At 41.4% G+C, this 21,509-nt stretch overlaps 2 protein-coding genes across 9 annotated transcripts in view; one reads left to right on the top strand and one right to left on the bottom strand.

The window, feature by feature from the left end:
* The window catches only part of ARID4B (AT-rich interaction domain 4B), a 130,128-nt gene extending 119,906 nt beyond the window's left edge, over positions 1-10,222 (bottom strand). For 4 of the 6 annotated variants that reach the window (XM_059054609.2, XM_067025689.1, XM_067025690.1 and 1 more), the window contains exons 1-2: positions 9,748-10,222; positions 8,862-8,916 (exon numbers count right to left, since the gene is read on the bottom strand). In XM_059054609.2, coding sequence (XP_058910592.1) covers positions 8,862-8,867 — 6 coding nt within the window. In that variant the 5' untranslated portion in view covers positions 8,868-8,916; positions 9,748-10,222. The remainder of the gene's footprint in view (positions 1-8,861; positions 8,917-9,747) is intronic. The other 2 variants (XM_059054608.2, XM_059054610.2) reach the window with 1 other exon arrangement.
* Positions 10,223-10,511: 289 nt separating this feature from the next.
* GGPS1 (geranylgeranyl diphosphate synthase 1) lies at positions 10,512-20,361 on the top strand. 3 transcript variants are annotated; one of them, XM_059054637.2, is made up of 4 exons: positions 10,512-10,601; positions 14,379-14,471; positions 18,980-19,050; positions 19,287-20,361. In XM_059054637.2, the coding sequence occupies exons 2-4, from the start codon at positions 14,402-14,404 to the stop codon at positions 20,046-20,048; spliced, it is 903 nt and encodes a 300-aa protein (XP_058910620.1). In that variant the 5' UTR covers positions 10,512-10,601; positions 14,379-14,401; the 3' UTR covers positions 20,049-20,361. The 3 variants fall into 3 exon arrangements, with proteins under 3 accessions (XP_058910620.1, XP_058910618.1, XP_066881787.1); XM_059054635.2 differs by having other exon boundaries at positions 10,523-10,755; XM_067025686.1 differs by lacking the exons at positions 10,512-10,601; positions 14,379-14,471 and adding an exon at positions 16,926-17,012.
* The last annotated feature ends 1,148 nt before the right edge of the window (positions 20,362-21,509 follow it).

Below are 21,509 nucleotides of genomic sequence, written 5' to 3'. Positions count from 1 at the left end.
GGAGACAGAAGTCTGTTACTTGTCAAAACCTTGACATAGGACTTTAGATATCCTAGAGTTAAGTCACACTGCCAAAAATTCATCTATTAATTTTTAAAAAATGGCTTAAATAAGGAAAGTCTAGGTAAAGTATCCATCCCATTGTCCCATATGGACTGTAATCTGACACATTTGAATAGTAAAAGACTACATACCGAATTATTATTCTCTTAATTAATAGCTAAATTTATAACTTAAAGGTGATACATTACTTTCTGTAAAGATTTTCTTCCTTCAAATCATAATAATGGCCCGGAGAATCAGGCTCTCTACCACCTGACTGCCAGCACCAATGTTAAGCTGGGAAGACAAACCAGGCAGAGTAAGGAGAATTGTATACTTATCTCCAACTGTCCTAAAGCTCAGTACATCTAGTTATTCACAGTTGGATATTATCCTGAGTAAGACAAGTGTTGTTTTAAAACTTGCTTTTCTGCCTCTTTTATTCTGTCCCTTTAGTCCTATTAACCAGCCTAAAATATGACTGTTAGTATACAAGGTGAACATGAAATTTGGTTTCTCTGTCTTTGTAAACTGACCCTAGCAGATCTTTTTATCTCCTGGTAAACTTTACATACTTTTTTTTTTTTTTGGTGGTACGTGGGCCTCTCACTGTTGTGGGCTCTCCCGTTGGACGCACAGGCTCAGAGGCCATGGCTCACGGGCCCAGCCGCTCCGCAGCATGTGGGATCTTTCCAGACCGTGGCACGAACCCATGTCCCCTGCATCGGCAGGCGGACACTCAACCAGTGCGCCACCAGGGAAGCCCTACATACTTTTTTAAACTCATTTTTCCTCCCCAAACTTGAAAGCTGTCTCCAATCTTAGGAAAATAATCAGATTTCTGGAAACACATTATCTTCCACGGAAAACTTGAATGTCAAGATTTCCTGCACTCCTAAAAGATGTAATAATTTTTATAACAAAAGCTCTTTCTTAAAATTAAGTTAAACATACTGATTAGTAGTTTAAGGGGTAACAAATAAACTGTCTTATTTTGATGTAAAGTATATAAATGAAAAAGTTCAATCATCTTGGAAACAAAAGCTCATTATTTATAGCTCATGTTTCATTCAATGTCCACTAGGTTTAAAGAAGGCCCAACTGAAAGAAATAGTGACACGTTTGTTTTTTTAATATTTTGTCTTTTATATTCAAATTAAGTTACAAGCCAAAAGTGATGCTTTGCACTTAGGTAATCAATACAAATTTTAAATAATTCTACTTGCAGTATATGCCTTATCAAAATCCACGCCTTCTAAAATCTGCAACATTTAAATATCAAAAAGATTTTGATCCTTTTTAACCCACAGATGACTGTGGGTGTCATCTTACACAGAATACTAGTGCATGCGTCTCATGAATGTAGAAACATCCTTGTTCTGTGACACCAAAATGAAGGCGGCAGCAGCAGTCCTGTTTTTAAACAATTCAACAAGAATGAAAGGCTCCAACGCCTCTAAACGTCTGTTACTAAAAAGCTAACCCAGCTGACTCTTGAACAACACCGGGGTTAGGGGCGCAGCTGAAAATCCCGCTATAACTTTACAGCTGGCCTTCCGTATGTGCAGTTCCATATTCTCGGATTCAGCCAGCCACACACTGTGTAGTACGACTGTAGTATTCACTGACAAGAATTCTCGTCTACTAAGTGGACCCAAGCAGTTGAAACCCATGCTGTTCAAGGGTCCACTGTATAGCATACCTACATTTCGTTTACAGCCATTCCACAGAGCAATATACCAGTCAGCCTGCTTCACAAATATAAAATATATCCTATAAATTTATTAAATATAAATGTTTACTTCCAAAAATTACGCAGCCCTAACTTCATCATAAAATCCCAATTTTCCAGTTATTCAGCCAAAACTACTTGATATCCTCCTTGCCTTTCCTCTGCATTCAATCTGAGAAGAACTCCTTTTGCCTCTACCCTCAAACCACATCTAGAATCTGACAATTCCGTACCTCCCTCACGGTGGCAGCCAGCCACCATCCCTTATAACTACACCTTCTTAACTGGTCAGGTTCTATCCTGTAGACTTGCCTACAGCCTGTTTGTAACACAGCAGTCAGTGATCCTTTAAAAATATAATGAAAAGCTGCCCCTCTGTAATGAGACTGCATCACTCCTCCGTTCCAAACCCACAACTGCTCCCCACTGCTATCAGAGTGAAAGCCAAAATCCTCACAAAAGCCTGCAAGGTCCCAGGTGATGTGATCTGATCTGCTCCACCCCCAGCCTGCATCCCCCTTACCTGTCTGACCCCATTCACTCCTGATCTCTTCCTTCCTTCCTTCCTTCCTTCCTTCCTCTACTCCAGCCACCCTGGCCTCTGTGCACTTCACTGAACATGTCCAGATGCCTTTGAAGCCACATGACTCGCTCCCTTACATCCTTCCGTCACGCATTTGCACAAATGTCTTCTCAATGAGCCCTACCTGACCACCTCACTTAGTGCTACAACCTGCCCACTCCACAGTCCCAATCCTCCTTACCGAACTCCCCACTTACTGCCCTACTGCTGACCACCTAACAGGTTAGATAATCTACTTACTATGTTTATTCTGATTTGTCTGCCCACCTCCCCACCTTAAAAGGTAACATCCACAGGGCCAGGACTTTCCACCTGTCCTATTGGCTAGATCAGAGACTCGTACATAAGCGTTCAGTAAATGTTGAGCTAATTTTTAATTTTGCCACAATGAGAAGCAGTGGGGGTGAACCAGTGCACCGCCAGGGAAGCCCCAAGTGAATTTTTTAAATGTCCAACTTCTTGGTGGCCATTTGCCACAGCAACACAAAACATCTGAAGTCCAACACTCAGCTCTCAACAGGGTTACCACAGGTAGTATCACCACCCTGAAAACTGAAAGGTCCACTCCTAGGACGCCCCCCAAAACTGAAAATACATGTTCACACAAAAGCTTGTAAATAATGTTCACAGCAGCATTATTCATAATAGGCAAAAAGTAGAAATAATCCACATGTCCAACAACTAATAAACGGATTAACAAAATGTGGTACATCCAGAAAATGGACTATTATTCAGCAATAAAAAGGAATGAAATACTGACATATGCTACAAAAATGAATGAACCTTAAAAATATTATGCTAAGTGAAAGAAGTCAGACACAAAAGGAATACTGTATGATTCCGCTGCTAGGAAATGTCCAGAATAGGCAAATTCTTGGAAAGAGAAAGTAGATTAGTGATCATCAGGGGAGGGGTAAAGGGAAGAGAGAACGCTTTGGGGGGAAGGTGAGAATGTTCTGGAGTTCGACAGTAGTGATGGATACACGATCTTGTGAAAAGACTAAGAAATACTGAATTGCATACTTTAAAGGGTGAATTTTACCTCATTTCCTAAAATTCAAAACCAAAACAAAAAAAACAAAAACAAAGGACTGCTCAGCTCAGTGTTCACTGCTCACCAGTAAGGGAAGCCTAAGAGTTGGGAACGGCTTCTTGGCTACACTCAGTTCCAAGAATCCCATCCACCAACTAATCACAGCAAAAAGATTTTTATTTAAAGGGGTCAGGGATGGGAGGGTTAGTCATCCGTAAGCAGCAGCAAGCAGAACCTTTCCCTCACACCCAATCCATTAGAACTCTACATCCCCCCACCTTCAATACAACCATTTCCCACACCGAGTCTGCCACCATCTCTCTCACCAGAACCGACGTGCAACGCATCTCCCTGCTTCTGCTCTTGCCCCCTACGGTCTATTCTCTACACCACCACTTCACTCTCTTGCTCCAGACTCTGCGATGACTTCCTAGCACACTCAGATTTTACTCTAAGTCCTTACTGTGGCCTACATTGTTCTGGCCCTTGTGACCTCTCAAGCCTCATCTCCTCCCACTCCAGCCCTAAAGGCCACCTTCTTGTTCCTTAAACATCTCAAGGGCAAACAATCTAATCTAAAGCAACACTCTCAGTCACTCTACCCTCTTATCCTGATTCTGCTTCACTTCCCTTCATACCACTTATCACTTCTTTTTTTCTGGTTTGGTGTCTGTCTACCCTAATACAATCAACACTTGAACAATGTAAGAGTTAGGGGCACCACCACCCCCATGCAGTGGAAAATCCATGTATAACTTTTGACTTCCCCCAAACTGAACTATTACTAATCCAATGTTAACCAAAGCCTTACCAGTAACATAAAAAGTCGATTAACACATATTTTGAGTGTTATATGTATTTTACAGTAAAGTAAGCTAGAGAGAAGAAAATATTAAGATCATAAAAAGAAAACACATTTACACTACATATTTGTATTTACCAAAAATCCACATATAAGTGCAGTTCTAGGGTCGACTGTAGACAGTAAACTCCACAAGAATTCTTATTTTGTTTACCGCTATATCCTCAATACCTACAACCATGTCTGGTACAAAGAAGGCACACAATATCTCTTCAGTAACTGAATTTACAAGCTAAGTTAGCAAAAACACACTCTTCGGTGTAATATGTACTTGTCTAGCATACTTTTAAAAATTACAATAAGGGCTTCCCTGGTGGCAAAGTGGTTGGGAGTCCGCCTGCTGATGCAGGGGACACAGGTTCATGCCCCGGTCTGGGAAGATCCCACATGCCGTGGAGCAGCTGGGCCTGTGAGCCATGGCCGCTGAGCCTGCGCGTCTGGAGCCTGTGCTCCACAACGGGGAGGCCACAACAGTGAGAGGCCCGCGTACCATAAAAAAATAAAATAAAATAAAAATAAAAATTACAACAAGCAAAGGATTAGAAATTTGGATAGAAAACAAGTCGGTATTTTATAAAATTACCTGTTCATCAAAAAGACCACAAATTTATAGCACAAAATTCATTTGCCATATTATGGGTCTAAATCCCTTGAAATATTATGAATATTAACTACAAGTTAACATTCACACTGGATTAAGCAAGCCTCTGCTTTCTCTTCACTCGACCTGCTCTTACCCTTAGGTCTTAATTAGTAAGTCCACCTGGATGTGGACCTCCTACAGGTCCCTTAAATACTCAGAACCTTATTCATGTTTACTCCAGTGACAGCATGATTCAAAGGACGATAACATCTATCTCATGCCCCAAGAGAGAAACCTCCATCTTCTCCCACCCCAGGGAGAAGTCCTGAATTCTACGTCCTAGGTATTTCAGATCTATTCCCTCTGTTCCACTCCCGCCACATTAGTTCAGGTTCTTATTCACTTCTCACTTTGACTTATCACCTGGAGTCTCTAGACTTTCCATTCAGATCTCCCTCTAACTTATTCACTACAATACTACCAAAGTGTTCTCTCTACAGTACAAACCAGTGTCTTTACCTTCAGTGGCTCCATGTAGCTTTCGAGAAAATTTTCAACTCCCTAACTTAACTTCGTCTCCCATCACTGCCCTCCTATTCCCACCCCGAATACATCACGCTTTAAGTTAATCCAGCCATAGTGAACTACTTACAGTTTCCAGATACCTCATCTTGTTCTTTCCTTTATTTTCTAATATGTTGTTCCCTATCTGAAACACTGTCTTCTACTCTTCTTGCCTAGCAAAAGCTTTAACCCTCAGCTTAGATGCCAGTTCCACCAGAAAACTTTCAATGGCTCTCTGCTTTAAGCGCCCTCTTACCTCCTCCCATTGCACTTATCACACATACCGTATATTGCAAAAAATACTCTTATAATTCAATATGCACTGTTTGCTTTCTTTTTCTCCGTCTTCAACTAAATTGTGAGCTCCTTGACAGCAGGTCTGAGAGCATATTTAGCTTCATGCCACACTGCCTGACACGTGGAAGGGATTGTTGTTAAATGAATGATTTATAAAAGGGGGAGGGAGAAATGAAGGGAGATGGGGAGAGGGAGGCAGGAAAGAATAAGGAGGAAGAGAGAAAGGAAAGGTAGAAGAGAAAGAGGGAGGGAGGGAGGGATCCAGAGAGAGGAAAGGGAAAAGGAAGGGGGGGGGAGAAAGGGGAAAGGGACTGAGAATACTCACACAAGCAAAGGACATTAAAAAAGACACTTGTAATCAATCCATTATTTTTATGTGGTCTCAGGCAGTGATTACTGAGGAGAGAATGGTACATCTGAAAAAGCCCATCTCCCCAGATCCTAAGTACAACCACCTAAATCACTTATCCCCTAAAGATTCTGAAATGCCTACTCTATCCAGCCCATTTCCACTGCAAAATTTACTGCAGTGTAATAAGAGATGTTAATAACCTGCGCAATAGAAAAGCAAAAAAAAAAAAAAAAAGTTTTAGAAAAGAGTAGGAAATGTATCTGACATAACTAAGTCTCAGAATTATTTATAAACTTCAATAATCTATCATTTCCTGATAATGTGCTATCAGTGACATTGAAAGGTTTACCAAAAAGATGAAAAATAAACTGAACATAACACCAACATCATGATCTATGTTAAAGCACAAAATTGCTTTTCCGTTATAGTGATATGTCTCAAAAACACACTGGGCAAAAATACCATGAGATACAGTATATTCGTCAGTAAAGAGGCCTTATTTATTTATTTATTTAAGTAAATTCTCACAGGAAAATTGCTTCTAAAACATATAGCTCTTAAAATGCTACATATAATTTTTCATTGTTTGGGGACTTTAAAGCTACAACCAAAAAAGTGTACTCCTACACACTTTCAACTACCTCAATACACTATCACTTAATAAAATTTAATTCTGTGACTAGTAGGACACATACTACAAACTTAAAAGCTTGCTATAAAGTACAAATCTGTTTGATAAGATCCGATAATTTGCGTAAGTCCTTCTACAGCTCAGCTGTCATTACAATATAAAGACTGGAAACACACAAACAAGAAAATCTAAGCCTAATATAATCAATACTACATACTTTTTGAATTTCAATTTTGTTAAAGCAAAATACCGATCATGGGCAGCCTCTCAACTTTCACAACATAAAAAATTAAGTTGAAAGAAATAAACTACATCTTTAGGACTTCTGATTACTAGCAGATTCCCAAAGAGCGGACTTACTACAGTGACAATGACAGAAATTCTTCTTTCATAAAATCAGAAAATTACTTTAACCATTTTTTCCTTTTAACATTACTAGTAACTTTTTTTATAAGCCAGTAATAATGGAAATGCTGAGCCCTTAAAATGAGTAGTTCTAAAAATGACACCAAAATATTTGCATTTGCCTAATACCGTGAAACTTTCAGGGCTGAAGCTTCCAACGTACTTTCATTTTTTTAAACAGATAAATTGAAGAAAAAAAAAAGGAAATGAAAGGAAGAAAGAAAAGGTAAGAAAATATAAAAGACCTTCAACTTTACTACACTTCTTTCAACCAAACATTAACAGAGTGCTCAAGATGTGCCAGGCACTACACTGGAAACTGTGACAGTTTACAACATTTATTCCAAACTAAATCCTGTATTAATCAGCTTCTAAACTTATTATATATTATTCAACCCAACACTTTTCTTAAGAAATTGTTGTCCAACACAAAAGTAGATATACAGTTTTCCCTGATAAATTTACTTGTCACTGATTCATACAGGTCACAGAAGGTGTAGCTAGCATCTGTGATTAACAAAAAGGATTCATTTCTGAAACATCACTGTTTTTTCATTTACATGAAGGTGAAATAGTAATTCAGCAGATATAAACTGTTTCAGGTGGGAGTTTACAGCACCCCAAACTCAAGAATAAAAAAAACCTAAAAAAAAAACCACAAAAAAAACTGGATGAAATTTAATTACTTTGTATAACTGATAAATATTTAAGTGGCCACAGCTTTCACTTTCTCCCATAAACACAAGTATTGCAAATCTTAATCTGAATGCAGTACTATGAAAGCAGTCCTGACTCTGAAGAGAAATAAATTTTTTTAAAAAAATTCAAGGGAACTATCAAAAGCAGATGACACCCACATTTTAACATACTAACTTGCATTTCTATCCTTGTGAAAACCCTGTACTCCTTTCAAGCACCTGTGAATTTGTAATGGATGAAAAATATCTGCTAGTCTCTAAGCTCCACCAGTTGAATCTAGACATTCTCAAGTGCGTTAAAAAATATGACAGCATTCAATTACACATTCTCTAAAGTGAAAAAAAAACCCTGTCCTTTTATGACTATAATTTCTTCCACCATTTAAGTAGATTACACTTTTTAGACAACACCCTACATTCAGTTAACATGTTTACATTTAAGAGGAACCTGACTATCGGTTTTCCACGTCGGTTTCATCACAGTGCAATAGAGCATCTGATAATTTAGAGACCAAATGGATCAGTAGAGGAAAACACACCATATAATCCTAAATCCCCGGAAATATGAGGAACAACTGCTATCTCTGAGTTGTCTAAAGATGACTAACATTTTCCTGAAAAATCTTTCGATTAAGATTATATTTGATTTCGCTAATCTAATAGGTCTACTAAAAATTCACAGTACTGTTCACACAATAAATGAGATGTTCTTTCATCGGCGTAACCGATAGAACCACAGTACGGTTCAGTTTCTAGAGTCAGATTACTTGACCTGCTTTTAAAACACTTAAATTCACGCAGTTATTCCTATCATTCATTCCTTGCAAAACAGAGGTTCTATACGAGGGAAAATACATTATCCTCAGCGAGATATCCTATAACCGGCTCCAAGTCCACAGCAAAGCCCACCGAAATCCACGGCAGCTGACCCCCGTCGTCCCCGGGGACGAGCTCGGGCCCCAAGCCACCCCACACACCTTCCTCGGCAAAACTCGAGGGTCGCTCACACGACCCCGACCAAACCCCTCACTTCCTGGATCCTCTAGCCCCCGAGGCTGGCTTTCTGGAGGCGATCTTACCTTCATGATGATCCTGGGGCCGCGATCCCCTCGAAAACACCAGATTCACCTGCACCTGGAGGCGAAACAAAAGACACCCCGTCAACACCACGGGCACCCCTCTGCACCGGCGGAGGCGGAGGGAACCGTGCGAAGCCTGCACCCCGACAAGGAGCCGAAGGAGGCGTCAGTCCCCGAACCACCAAACGCCGAGCCGGGGCCCCCTCTGGCCCCACCATCCCCGCAAACCCGACCACCTACACAGCTCGACAGCTTCCCGTCCCCATTGTCGGGACCCGACGGAGTTTCCCGTCTCCGACAATGACGCCATTTCTGTCAGAGAAGAAACTCACTACAAGCCCGAGGGCCGGCGCGGGGTCGACCGCCCTCCTGCCCGCGGGCCTGCGCGCCGGCCCGGCCGCTCCCCCTCGTAAGGGCTGCGCACCCCGCGTCCGAGCGGGCGCGGGCCGGGCCTCGGGGAGCACGGCGGGGGCGGCGGACCCGCCGGAGGGCCGCGGGCTACACCGACCAGCTGCAGAGCCTCAGCCCACGTCCCGCTCCGGGGCGGACACCCGACAAGTGCGAGCGGGATCCACGTCTACCCGCCGCGGGGACGGCGAGAGCGCCGAGGGGCCGGGCGGCGGCAAAGCCCCCCCACAGGTCGGGGCCCCCCACCGCGGCCGAGGGGCACTAAAGCGCCGAGTGTGCGGCCGCCAAGGTGGGGGGCGACTCGGACTCGGCAACTGCGGGGGGAGGGGGGCGACGCGAGTTCCTCGGAGGCCGAGGCCCCGAACTGGGACGCCGGGGGACACCATCCCAGCGATCTTCCCCAGCTCCGCCGCCGGGCCCAGTGACTCCCCTGAAGACCCCCTTACGAGACCGCGAAAGCCCCAGAAAATGCCCCTACCTTCCTCGGAGGCAAGCTCCGACCCTGGCACGTCCAGAGTCCCCTCCCCTGCTCCCCCCCAAAACCAGCAGGCCCGGGGGAGAGATGGGGGAAGAAGGGCGGCGGGTCCAGCGGTTGCTGAGGCTGAAGCTCCGGCTCCTCCTCCTCCCGCGGCGGCGACTGGTACCTTTGTTTGGCGGCCGCTCGGGCTCCCTCGCTGGGGGGAGGGGGGACGACAAAAAATCCCTCCTGGACTGGAGGTCCGGGCCCCCAGTCGCGCTACCCTGCAGAGGACGGCGGCGACAGACCCTCTGCGACTCCCTCCGGGCAAAGGTCCAGGCGGTGGCCGTGGCGGCTGCAAGCTTAAGAGCAAGAGTCTCCCTCAGCTCCGGCGCCTAAGCTCCTCACTCCGGACTCGACTGACGGGCAAACATCGCTTCCCCCCCACCCCAAGTGCCCCCCCCTTCCCTCCTTTCTTCCCTCCCCTAGACTTTTTTTCCCCTCCCCTACCTCTTTCCCGGATGGCCTCTTAGACGACCTCGGATTGGTTAGACTTCTTTAGAACCCGCCCATACCCTGTTCCTATTGGTCCCCGCGATACAAACAACGACGCCATTTTCCCACCAGTTCTATGGAAACAGAAAGTTACGCCTCAAAGCTCCCCGGGAAATGTAGTCCAGCCTCTGGGGCCAATGCGCGAGGCCTTGCCCCTGAGAACTGCAAGACCCGCAACGCCCCGCGCCTACGTGAGACGGGGAATGGGGGGAGGGAAAGGGGGCGGGGCGACAAAGCAAAGGGGAGGTGGCAACGACGCCTGCGCAGTGTAAGCGGGATGGCGCATTTTCTTGCACCGAGCAATGCGGTGTCGCTGGCGGGTGAGGAGGGCGGAGAGTGCTATCGTGAAGTGAGGGGAGGGATTCATGTAGGCACCCGGGGGAGCCTTGTTCTGAACTATAAAGTGGGAAGTTGATGCCGGGTACTGCTACTCCCGGACCCCCGGCGTGAAAGTTGTGATATCATCCTCGAACCGTGAGTGGCTGTGGTGGCGGCTGAGGGGAACCCGGATGGGGAGTGAGGGTGGGGGAGGTTGGGAGGCGGAGCTGAGAGGAAAGAAAGAAAGGAGGGTGAGGACCCGGATGCTGAACCGGATTGTGTCTGAATTTTCCATCCTCTGTCTGGAGAAGGGGAGGAGCGGTAGGGGACCCCGCGGAGCGGAAGGGGGCCTCGGGGCAGAGAGGAAGCAGGAACCTCACCGACCCTGCAGGCTCTGCTAGACGGAGTCGGTGTTGGAAGCCCTTCTGCCAAGCCTCTGTGGAAAATATGCCTCGAAGTTATTTAAATTCCTTCCATGTACCTCTCCAGCAATTTTCTTCACACCCATCCATCGTCTCCCGGAGTTCGAGTGGAAGGATGCACCCCGCGCTTCACAGCCGCGCTTACACTTTGTCAATTTAGCAATTCTGAGAACAGACCCATCCCTTTTTAAAAAATTACTTTTCACGATATTTTCACTTTTCTGTGCGTGTGCCCGGATTTCGTCCTCTAACGCATTGGAAGGTACTCGCCGTACGTCCCTTCGTTCATTTCGTCTTTCCCACATTTGAACGCCACCGCCTGGTGTGGTCCCTGCCATCGTGAGCCTCAGCCTAGTGAGACAGGCAGGATGGCCACACAAGTCAGTGTGATATTGCAACAGGTGTGAGTACCACGAAGGAGAGTTTCGTGGTGATAAGAGAATTGGAAATAGGGAGTTTGCCTCAGAGAGATGAGGGAAGGCTTGCCCGAGGGAGTGAGGATCGAGCCGAGAGTGGAAGGGTTAGCGGGAGGTAACTACGGAAAGAACATTCCAGAGAGAAAGAACATCACGTTGGAAAGCCTTCTTCCAGGAGGGAGCTTTTTAAAGCATGAGGAGCGGCTGGGCCGGGGTTGGCGGGGGCCGGGGCTTGGCTGTCCGAACCTGATACGCTCTGTTAGGGAGTTTTGTTCTTATCTAAGAGCCATGGGATAACTTCCGGAGGGTTGCCAATCAGAAGGGAGATAGGACCAGATTTGAATTTCGAAAAGGTCACTGGCTGAAGAGTAGAGGACCAGGGGGATATTGCTTCAGTAGTCCACACGGAGGAGAGAATCTGATTTTGTGTTAATTAATATTCATCACGCGTTGTTTGAACAAATGTAAGGCAGTTTCCCAGTTTTGAAAATGAGTAGTTTCAGGCTCCCACAGAGGCATCCTGTGGTGGTTCGTTCTAAAAGTAGATTAGACAGAACATTGTAAATCAACTATACTTCGGTAAAAGTTTAAAAGTTAATTACTTTTTAAAAAGTAAATTAGTAGAGTTCATGTAACACATTAATGCCTCTTTATATTCAGGTCCAGTATGTGATAGCTGAAGTTTCTAGGTGTGATAAATTGGAGTCTTTGGGGTTAAAAAAGAAGAAAAGAAAAAGAGCCAAATCAGTATATGCCACGGTAATGTAGAAACCCTCAGACTCTTTAGAAGACACAAAACTTTAGTTTTCAGTACCTAGCAAAATTGAGGCTTCTGTATTTTCCCACTGTTGAGAATACTTGCATACAAACATTCTCTGGGGAAGGAACATTAATTGACTTATTTGTTAAGTGAGTATTCTTAAACTTAACCAGAGTGAGCAAAGGAAAGAATGATTATTTAAAGTTCATAACTAATATTTTCAGTCGAACAAAACGTCAACCAGCTAAGCCCTAAGAATTGAAACATTCGCGCTGAAAATCTGTCTAGCAGCGTATTGTTGTTACTGATACAGAGACAAAAGAGAATTATTGAAAGTTGGTCTTACTGATTTTTAAATTAAGTCAGATGTGTTCTGGAGGCTGTGAAAAAGATAAACCTAATTTTTATTCTCAACCTAGTTGGGAAGGATGGCTACTAACTGGTTTAAATAGAATAGTATTCGAGATGCTTTTTTAAAATTCTACTTTTAATTCTGTTCAGTAATCTTTTAACCTAAGTGATTATTCTTCCTGCGCATCATCTTCTTTTCTTTCTTTAATCTCTTAAGAATAAGATGATCTGTGTCAAACTTTAAGCAGTATAGGTAATAGGTTACTAAACTGGTATTTGGATTATTTTGAAATATTTTCTGAACTTTTTTCCCTTGCAACATACTTAACATTAATTGTTGGTCAAGGCAGATGTAGAGTTTTCCTATATGAAAGGTTTCTCTTAAGATTCACGTTGCTGAAAGGATTTCCTTTGGGAAGTGCTGATGTTTTAGTATTGTTTCACCTAGATACTCAGGAGTAGACTACGGAAAATACACTTCTCAATCTTTTAGTCTCATGATCCTGGAGACAAAATCATTGTCCCAAGAAGGAAAAGAAAGTAGACAAAGGTGAGAAACCTTCTAAAGTGTGCCAATTAGAAATGAAAACTCCCTCCCATTCCCCAAAAAAGAGGAAAAACAACAAAAACAGAAATGAAGACTCCTAATAGGAGGACAAACAAAAATAGCAATAGATATTTACAAAGAAATAGTAGAGATTCAATAGTAAAGGGGGATTATAGGAAAACTGAGTGACGTTCTAGGAAATATTGGAGTAAATATAAAATTCAGAATAATAAGTCACTACAGGGGAATATTTTTAATAATATAATTGCACTCAAGTAAATACATGTCTTAATCAGAATGTCTGAAATGGATTGATTGTGAAGAAAATGCAGAATAGGATTTGCTCCTTATATTTTAAATACACAGTTGACCCTGAACAACGTGAGTGGGAACTGCTGGGCTCCACTAATACATGGATTTTTTAAAAATAAATACATACTACAGTATTATATGATTTGCACTTGGTTGAATCTGTGGCTGCAGAAGATTTTCAGCTGTGTGTGTGTGTGTGTGTGTGTGTGTGCGCGGAGGGCAGGTGTTGGTACCCCTAACTCTGCTGTTGTTTAAGGGTCAAATGTATAAAACATACTCATTTTAATGCTCTTAGAAAAAAAAGTATGTTTATTAATTTATATGATCAATCAAGTATAGAAGTATCTAATTCTGTGGTTTTCTTTTGATGTTGATGTCAACAGTTTAAGCCTTTTATGGTTGATAAAATAGGAGAGGCTTTTAATGTAACTTTTGTGACTAAGGAAACCACTTAAAATCCAGGTGAACACCTTGACCAATATAATCACTTAAATGAAGACTTTGCTTTTTTTTTCTTAAAAAAGAGATATAATTTACATATCATATAGTTTTCCCATTCAAAGTATTCAACTCAGTGTGTTTTGTTACATTCACAAGGTTGGGCAGCCAGCACCACAGTCTAATTCTGGAACATTTTGATCCCCCCAAAAAGAAACCCCCATTAGCAGTCACTCTCTCTTCCCCCCACCCCAGCCCTATGCAATCATTAGTTTACTTTCTGTCTCTATAGATTTGCCTGTTCTGAACATTTCATATAAATGGAATCATATAATATGTGACCTTTTGTGACCATCTTCCTTCGCTTAGCATAATGTTTTCACGATTTCATAGGTGTAGAATTTTCATTTAAAACCAAACTGAAAGTTTACCTTTACTAAAACACCTTGAAATACAAATACAAATTCCTTTGCACTTTGATACTCAGATAATTTAGTTAACTACATCATCTTTATGTTTCTCCTTTTTTACAGATCAGCTTTGAAATTAAAAAACAATGGAGAAGACTCAAGAAACAGCCCAAAGAATTCTTCTAGAACCTTACAAGTACTTACTTCAGTTACCAGGTAACAGTTTAGTTATAGTACATATAGGGTCATCTATATAAAGTAATGGTCATTTAAATATTAGCATACAAAAAAAATAATAAATAAATAAGTATTAGCATACAGAAAAGGTTAGAATTGACAGCTCTTGAGAGTTTCTACTTTCTATTTTGTAAGAAGATACATATGAGGAAAATAATAATAAACTTTTACAACTTTTTGTTCTTAAAACAGATGTTTTTGAGGCACCCATTAAAAAATATCCAATTTTATAACATAACTAAAAAATTAAAAACAGTTAAAACATTTGAGTATCTCATTAGAACTTTTATTCTTTATGGATGCCACACATTCCTATTCCCTACTCTTTAGATATTAGGGGATGTTCTGCCAATTTGTGAAACCAGAAGAAGCTTCACTTAACTTCCCTGTTCAGGTTTTCCATTATCACACACACTGCATTTCTTATACTACTGGTTCCTTTAAGAGACAAATAGCAAAGCATCCAAAGCACGTTACTTGGAAGCATTGCCCACATTATTCCTATATAAAGATGAGTCACTTGAACATGGCTTCCTAAAGAAACACCTGCCTAATCATATGTATGCACTTGTTCTATTTTGCTCACTCTTTTTTTTTTTTTTTTTTTAAGCTTTTCTGGGAAATGATAGTAGCAAGGAAAAACTCATGCATGTGATAAGCGTGGCTTCTTGTAATAAAACTTCCAGGTACTAAAAGGTGATAAGTTGGGACTTCCTTGGCAGTCCGGTGGTTAGGACTCTGCACTTTCACTGCCGAGGGCCCACGTTCAATCCCTGGTCAGGAACTAAGATTCCACAAGCTGTGTGGCATGGCCCAGAAAAAAAAAGTAAGTTGACAACTATAGAAACCTATTTAGCCCATAGTGTGGCTCAACTGTAGTGATGATCTCAACTCAATCACAATAAAAAGTTTTTCAATTCTGTTATAAAGTGCACACTTTTTCCTGATGAGCACTCCTCAATGGCATTTCGATTCTTCATGAGTCTGGGGAGGATAAATACTGTTGTCTGAAGCCAGAAGAGTGCTAGCTCCCTACTTCCACCTTGGAAACCATCATGATTAGTGTCATTTCTATTCTGGCAGACCCTCATGGAGACATACTTGTTAATGTCAGTGCTTCAAAAGAATGGAGGAGAGACAAGCAGAGAATGCAAGGGAAAAGTTGCCTACTGTTTAAGAAAAAGCCAAGAGACTGCTTTTGAGTGACATTTATTCAGCAGCCAGTAACTTTACTTATTTAAGAGTCTCCCATTGAGAAAGGTAGCACTATTTCTCCTGTACTCGTCCCACCTATTGCTGGACTTATTTTGTTACACGCTGGCAAACACTGGTTGGAACTGGGCTACCATAAAACATGCCAGTTACCAGTGATGACAAGTGTCCAACTAGCACCACCCAGTGTCTCTGCTCCACTACTGTGCAGAACAAGGACTGCCTGTAGTTACATTTTAACAGTAATGCTTACCTGTGTAATGAACTACTTCTGTAACTTTTTTTTTAATCCTCATTATTTGGAAGTAATGTTTTAGGCCATTAGATAACATATTTAAGACTCTCATTAGGTACCCCATCTTTTTTATTTTTCAAATCAAATATACTCTTGCACCCATGATAGAATATAACCTCAAAAGAGTTTCCTAAAGAAAGAGGAAACTGTGTTATGCATAAAGTATTTTTCACAGAGAGCTTCAGAGTTACTCTTGCTGATAAGAGGTTATAATAATTAATAATTGTTGATATTAGGATATTCTGAAATTAATGAAGTAGAATGACTTTTTTTTTTTTTTTTTTTTTTTGTGGTACACGGGCCTCTCACTGTTGTGGCCTCTCCCATTGCGGAGCGCAGGCTCCAGACGCACAGGCTCAGCGGCCATGGCTCACGGGCCCAGCCGCTCTGCGGCATGTGGGATCTTCCCGGACCGGGGCACGAACCCGTGTCCCCTGCATCGGCAGGCGGATTCTCGACCACTGCGCCACCAGGGAAGCCCCGAATGACTTTTATTTATGTTTATTTATTTATCCTAGCGTAGAAGTGTAGGTCCCCAGGCCTTTGCAGTGGGAGGTGGAGGGTGGGTTTTGAAATGGAGGAAGAAGAGGGCCTGCAGAAAGGGAGTCAGTAACATTACGGTCTTAAAGAGGAAACAGTAATTACTGTAATATTAAAACAAAACCTGAGGGGACTTCCCTGGTGGTGCAGTGGTTAAGAATCCACCTGCCAATGCAGGGGACACGGGTTCGAGCCCTGGTGCGGGAAGATCGCACATGCTGCGGAGCAACTAAGCCTGTGTGCTACAACTACTGAGCCTGCGCTCTAGAGCCCATGAGCCACAACTACTGAAGTCCTTGCACCTAGAGCCCATGCTCCGCAACAAGAGAAGCCACCGCAGTGAGAAGCCGACGCACTGCAACGAACAGTAGCCCCCGCTCACCACAACTAGAGAAAGACCATGAAGCAACGAAGACCCAACGCAGCCATAAATAAATAAATAAATACATAGATATGTAAATACCTGAGTACCTGTAAGTTAAGCCATTTATTGTACTGTTTTCTAAATACATTCTGAAGTGAAGGGGAAAACGTGCCTGCACATTGATTCTCTGTTCTTCATCTTCTTAACTTCTTTTTTAAGGTGACAGGGTTACTTTGCACAGTTGTGCCTTCTCAGTATAGCCCAGATTGACCTTTGTCAAACTGGAAAGTAAATCAGAAGGATAAAGGATATAATTGCTATTCAGACCACATTCTAAGGGTTAGTAGACAGAGGATACTGCTTCCAGAACCCTAAGAGATCCTTCCCTTTTAGACTTCTCACAGAAAGTGAAACTTTGTTCCATTTGGGTATGTAATGAGGGTGTGTGTATTCATTTGTTTGGCTGATTGGTGCAGAGAAAACACAAATAGGACTCAGAAAATACTGTTTTTGTTTACTGAAACTTTATAAACCTAATCTAAAATTAGGGTTTTACTGTGCATTCGCTTTAGCAGGAAGCTCATAGAAAGAACATTTTTGTTAAATGAACTGGTTGTGGATTTATATATAAAGGAATATACCATTCCTTTATATTTGGGCTAAAATGACTTCTAATGGTGACTACTACCCAAAGACCTCTCTTGAGCTTTCTGTGTAAGAAAAAGATAATATTGAAACACTAATGGCCCTAGTCAAAATAAAGAGATTAACTTTTGACTACATTCAGGATGTTAAAAGGGAATACTTCATGGAGTGGTAATTCACTTTTTGATAGGAAAGAAGCAGAGCTGTCCAGTCTCTAAAATCTTAATATAAAGGAATGGTAGATAATTTTAAGAAGTAATTCTATAAGGTAATTCAATAGCAATGTACATTTACTTAAAAATACCTATACTTATATATGGAATGGATAAACAACAAGGTCCTACTGTATAGCACAGAAAACCATATTCAGTATCCTATGATAAACCATAATGGAAAAGAATATTTTAAAAGAGAATGTATATATATGTATAACTGAATCACTTCTGTACAGCAGAAATTAACACAACATTGAAAATCAGCTACATGTCAGTAAAAAAAAAAAAAAAATACCTATAGCCTCTGAAGTGGATGGTGCTAATTAACTGCCACTAACTAGACTGGCTCCCTTTTCAAAAAAAGGAATGTATTAGATCATAATTCCCTAAAAGCACATTTCATATTACTCAGCCATAAAAAGAAATAAAATTGAGTTATTTGTAGGGAGGTGGATGGACCTAGAGTCTGTCATACAGAGTAAAGCAAGTCAGAAAGAGGAAAACAAATGCTGTATGCTAACACATATATATGAAATCTAAAAAAAAAAAATGGTTCTGAAGAACCTAGGAGCAGGACAGGAATAAAGGACACGGGGAGGGGGAAGGGTAAGATGGGAAGAAGTGAGAGAGTAGCATTGACATACATACACTACCTAGTGTAATTAGATCGCTAGTGGGAAGCAGCCACATAGCACAGGGAGATCAGCTGGGTGCTTTATGACCACCTAGAGGGGTGGGATAGGGAGAATGGGAGGGAGATGCAAGAGGGAGGGGATATGGGGATATACGTATGCATAGGGAGGGGATATGGGGATATACGTATGCATATGGCTGATTCACTTTGTTATATAGCAGAAACTAATACAACATTGTAAAGCAATTATACTCCAATAAAGGTGTTTTAAAAAAACCCCACACATTCCATTCCAAAACTGTTGATACAAGTTAAGATGAAAGGAGTGAGCTTACTGATGGGTCCTTGGAGGCCTAGAACTCTCTTTTTCCTGCCCTAATTTTAAAAGGTGGTGCGTTTTAGGATATGAGTTTTGCTGGAGGGAGGTAGTAGGGCCCATCAGTGGAAGACAAGCTCTACAGTAGATAATGGATTGGTGGGGCTGGATTTGTCAAGTTTTATTAGTTTCACAGGAAGTTTCTGAATGTGTTTCTTGTAATTAAAAGTATTAATTTATTGCCAAATTTTATTCTTTAAATGCAGGTAAACAAGTGAGAACCAAACTTTCACAGGCGTTTAATCATTGGCTAAAAGTTCCAGAAGACAAGCTACAGGTATTTAGGCAATTCTAACCTTATTCTTAATCTCCAAGAAATTAATAGATACCATGTAAAAATACTCTTAGCTCTTAATTCAGTTTAATGATCATACAATAGGTTGCTAGATAATAACTAGTTGTAAAAACTAAGGCACCTGACATTTTTATAATCTGTTAATATACAATAAGTATTTATAAGCTCTTTTGAATAATTCAAATAAAATGAAATTTTTCAATTGTATTTCTTGTTAGATTATCATTGAAGTGACGGAAATGTTGCATAATGCCAGTTTACTCATCGATGATATTGAAGACAACTCAAAACTCCGTCGTGGCTTTCCAGTGGCACACAGCATCTATGGAATTCCATCTGTCATCAATTCTGCCAATTATGTATATTTTCTTGGCCTAGAGAAAGTCTTAACCCTTGATCACCCAGATGCAGTAAAGCTTTTTACCCGCCAGCTTTTAGAACTCCATCAGGGACAAGGCCTGGATATCTACTGGAGGGATAATTACACTTGTCCCACTGAAGAAGAATATAAAGCAATGGTGCTGCAAAAGACAGGTGGACTATTTGGATTAGCAGTAGGTCTCATGCAGTTGTTCTCTGATTACAAAGAAGATTTAAAGCCACTACTGAATACACTTGGGCTCTTTTTCCAAATTAGGGATGATTATGCTAATCTACACTCCAAAGAATATAGTGAAAACAAAAGCTTTTGTGAAGATCTAACAGAGGGAAAGTTCTCATTCCCTACTATTCATGCTATTTGGTCGAGGCCTGAAAGCACCCAGGTGCAGAATATCTTGCGCCAGAGAACCGAAAATGTAGATGTTAAAAAATACTGTGTACATTATCTTGAGAACATAGGTTCTTTTGAATACACTCGGAATACTCTTAAAGAGCTTGAATCTAAAGCCTATAAACAAATTGATGCATGTGGTGGGAACCCTGAGCTAGTAGCTCTAGTAAAACACTTAAGCAAAATGTTCAAAGAAGAGAATGAATAATATTAAGCCATTCTTGATTAGGCCTGATCGCTTAGTTGACTTTTTTTTTTGTCTTTTAGCCCATTACCTTTTTTAAAATTTGGACCAAGCTGTTCGTCTCCAAAAACTGAGTGATAGTGGTGATGTGAGTGAGGTTGTTTCAATATAGAATCCCCGTGTACAGATAATCATAGTACCAAGTTGAAGGAATCAAAAGGAGCCACATTTAAATGAGTCTAACTTGAATGTCAGAATGTGCTGTGTTGGGACGTTGTGGCCAACTCTGCCATGCATGTTCTGTTGATTCCGTCAATAAAGACTTCAGCTCCAGGAATTTTTATCCACATACTTCCTAACTGTACTATATGGGCAGTTCACAATTCCTCTACCCCATTTCCAAGCCATTGACTACTTGGGACCAGTTTCTATAGCTAGCTGGCCCAAAGACCACAGGAACTCCTCTTTCTTCCTCAATGACGTTGCTTAGAATAGCTCATTCTCCTCCCTGGAAACTCCCTTAGTAAAGTCTTCCATGAGAAAGCTGACAGTGACAAGCGGTAAGCATTCTTGGCCTCTTTTCCTTCCCCCCAACCCAGCAAATTCTGCTGTTTATTTAACCAAGGAGTCTCCACTGAATGAAATATACACACTAGCCCAAATTCTTTTTCCTTCTAATGTAACTTGTGCCTCAAAACTAATTAGTATCTGGGTACAGCAGTATCTTTCCATTTGTGTGTGGGGGGGTATATGGAAAAAGTATTTAGGAAGGAGCCTTTAAACCTTTTTATACTGATCATTAGTAGTAAAAATCATAAAAGAGCTGTTTGCTCACAAATACAAAAGCTGGGGGAACTGTCCTTTTCCTTGGCATCCGCATCATTAACCCCACTATAGGCAGTTGGTGCTTGAATGGAAAAGGAAGTAGGCATCTTTAATCTCTATGATTAAAGGAAAGAAAAGTGTTAACCTGAGAGCTAGTGCCTGACTGAAAATTAGCCAAAGGCTACACTATCAGGCACAGTTAGCTTTATAGTGCCTTAACCCTGACTATCCCTTTTGTTTCATTTTAAGCCCTCAGCCCCTGGAGCCATCTTATGGCACAAGAGGTATGAAAAAAAGAGACCCTGATTTCTATATGAGAAGTGTCACTGACGTCCCAGAATGAAAGTTTGTACTTCTCGGTAGCATTACATTTTGCTTGACTGGTTGTACAGTGTGTTATCTTAGATCAAACCACAGTATTTTTGTATGAGAAATTCTCACCAAAGCACTCACCCTAAATCTTTTTTGAAAAGTCGGGTATTGCCTTTACTTTTAGAAGAATTTGAATCTTCCACTTTAATTGATCCAAGGAAGCCTGAAAATCATACATATTTGTGTTATGGATATTTGAATTTTGTTTTTATGAACCTATAACAAACGATATTAAAAAAGATCTAATGCTAACTATATAGACAAATGAAGTTATTTACCTATAAGTAT

This window comes from Kogia breviceps, chromosome 2 (assembly GCF_026419965.1).
Source record: "Kogia breviceps isolate mKogBre1 chromosome 2, mKogBre1 haplotype 1, whole genome shotgun sequence".
Classification (NCBI taxonomy): domain Eukaryota; kingdom Metazoa; phylum Chordata; class Mammalia; order Artiodactyla; family Physeteridae; genus Kogia; species Kogia breviceps.
This window is presented reverse-complemented; position numbering and strand designations above follow the sequence as displayed.

Coding starts and splice junctions, on each gene's coding strand:
- GGPS1 (XM_059054637.2), top strand. CDS start 14,402: ATGGAGAAGACTCAAGAAACAGCCCAAAGAATTCTTCTAGAACCTTAC. Junction 14,472..18,979: donor GTACTTACTTCAGTTACCAG/GTAACAGTTTAG, acceptor CTTTAAATGCAG/GTAAACAAGTGAGAACCAAA. Junction 19,051..19,286: donor TTCCAGAAGACAAGCTACAG/GTATTTAGGCAA, acceptor ATTTCTTGTTAG/ATTATCATTGAAGTGACGGA.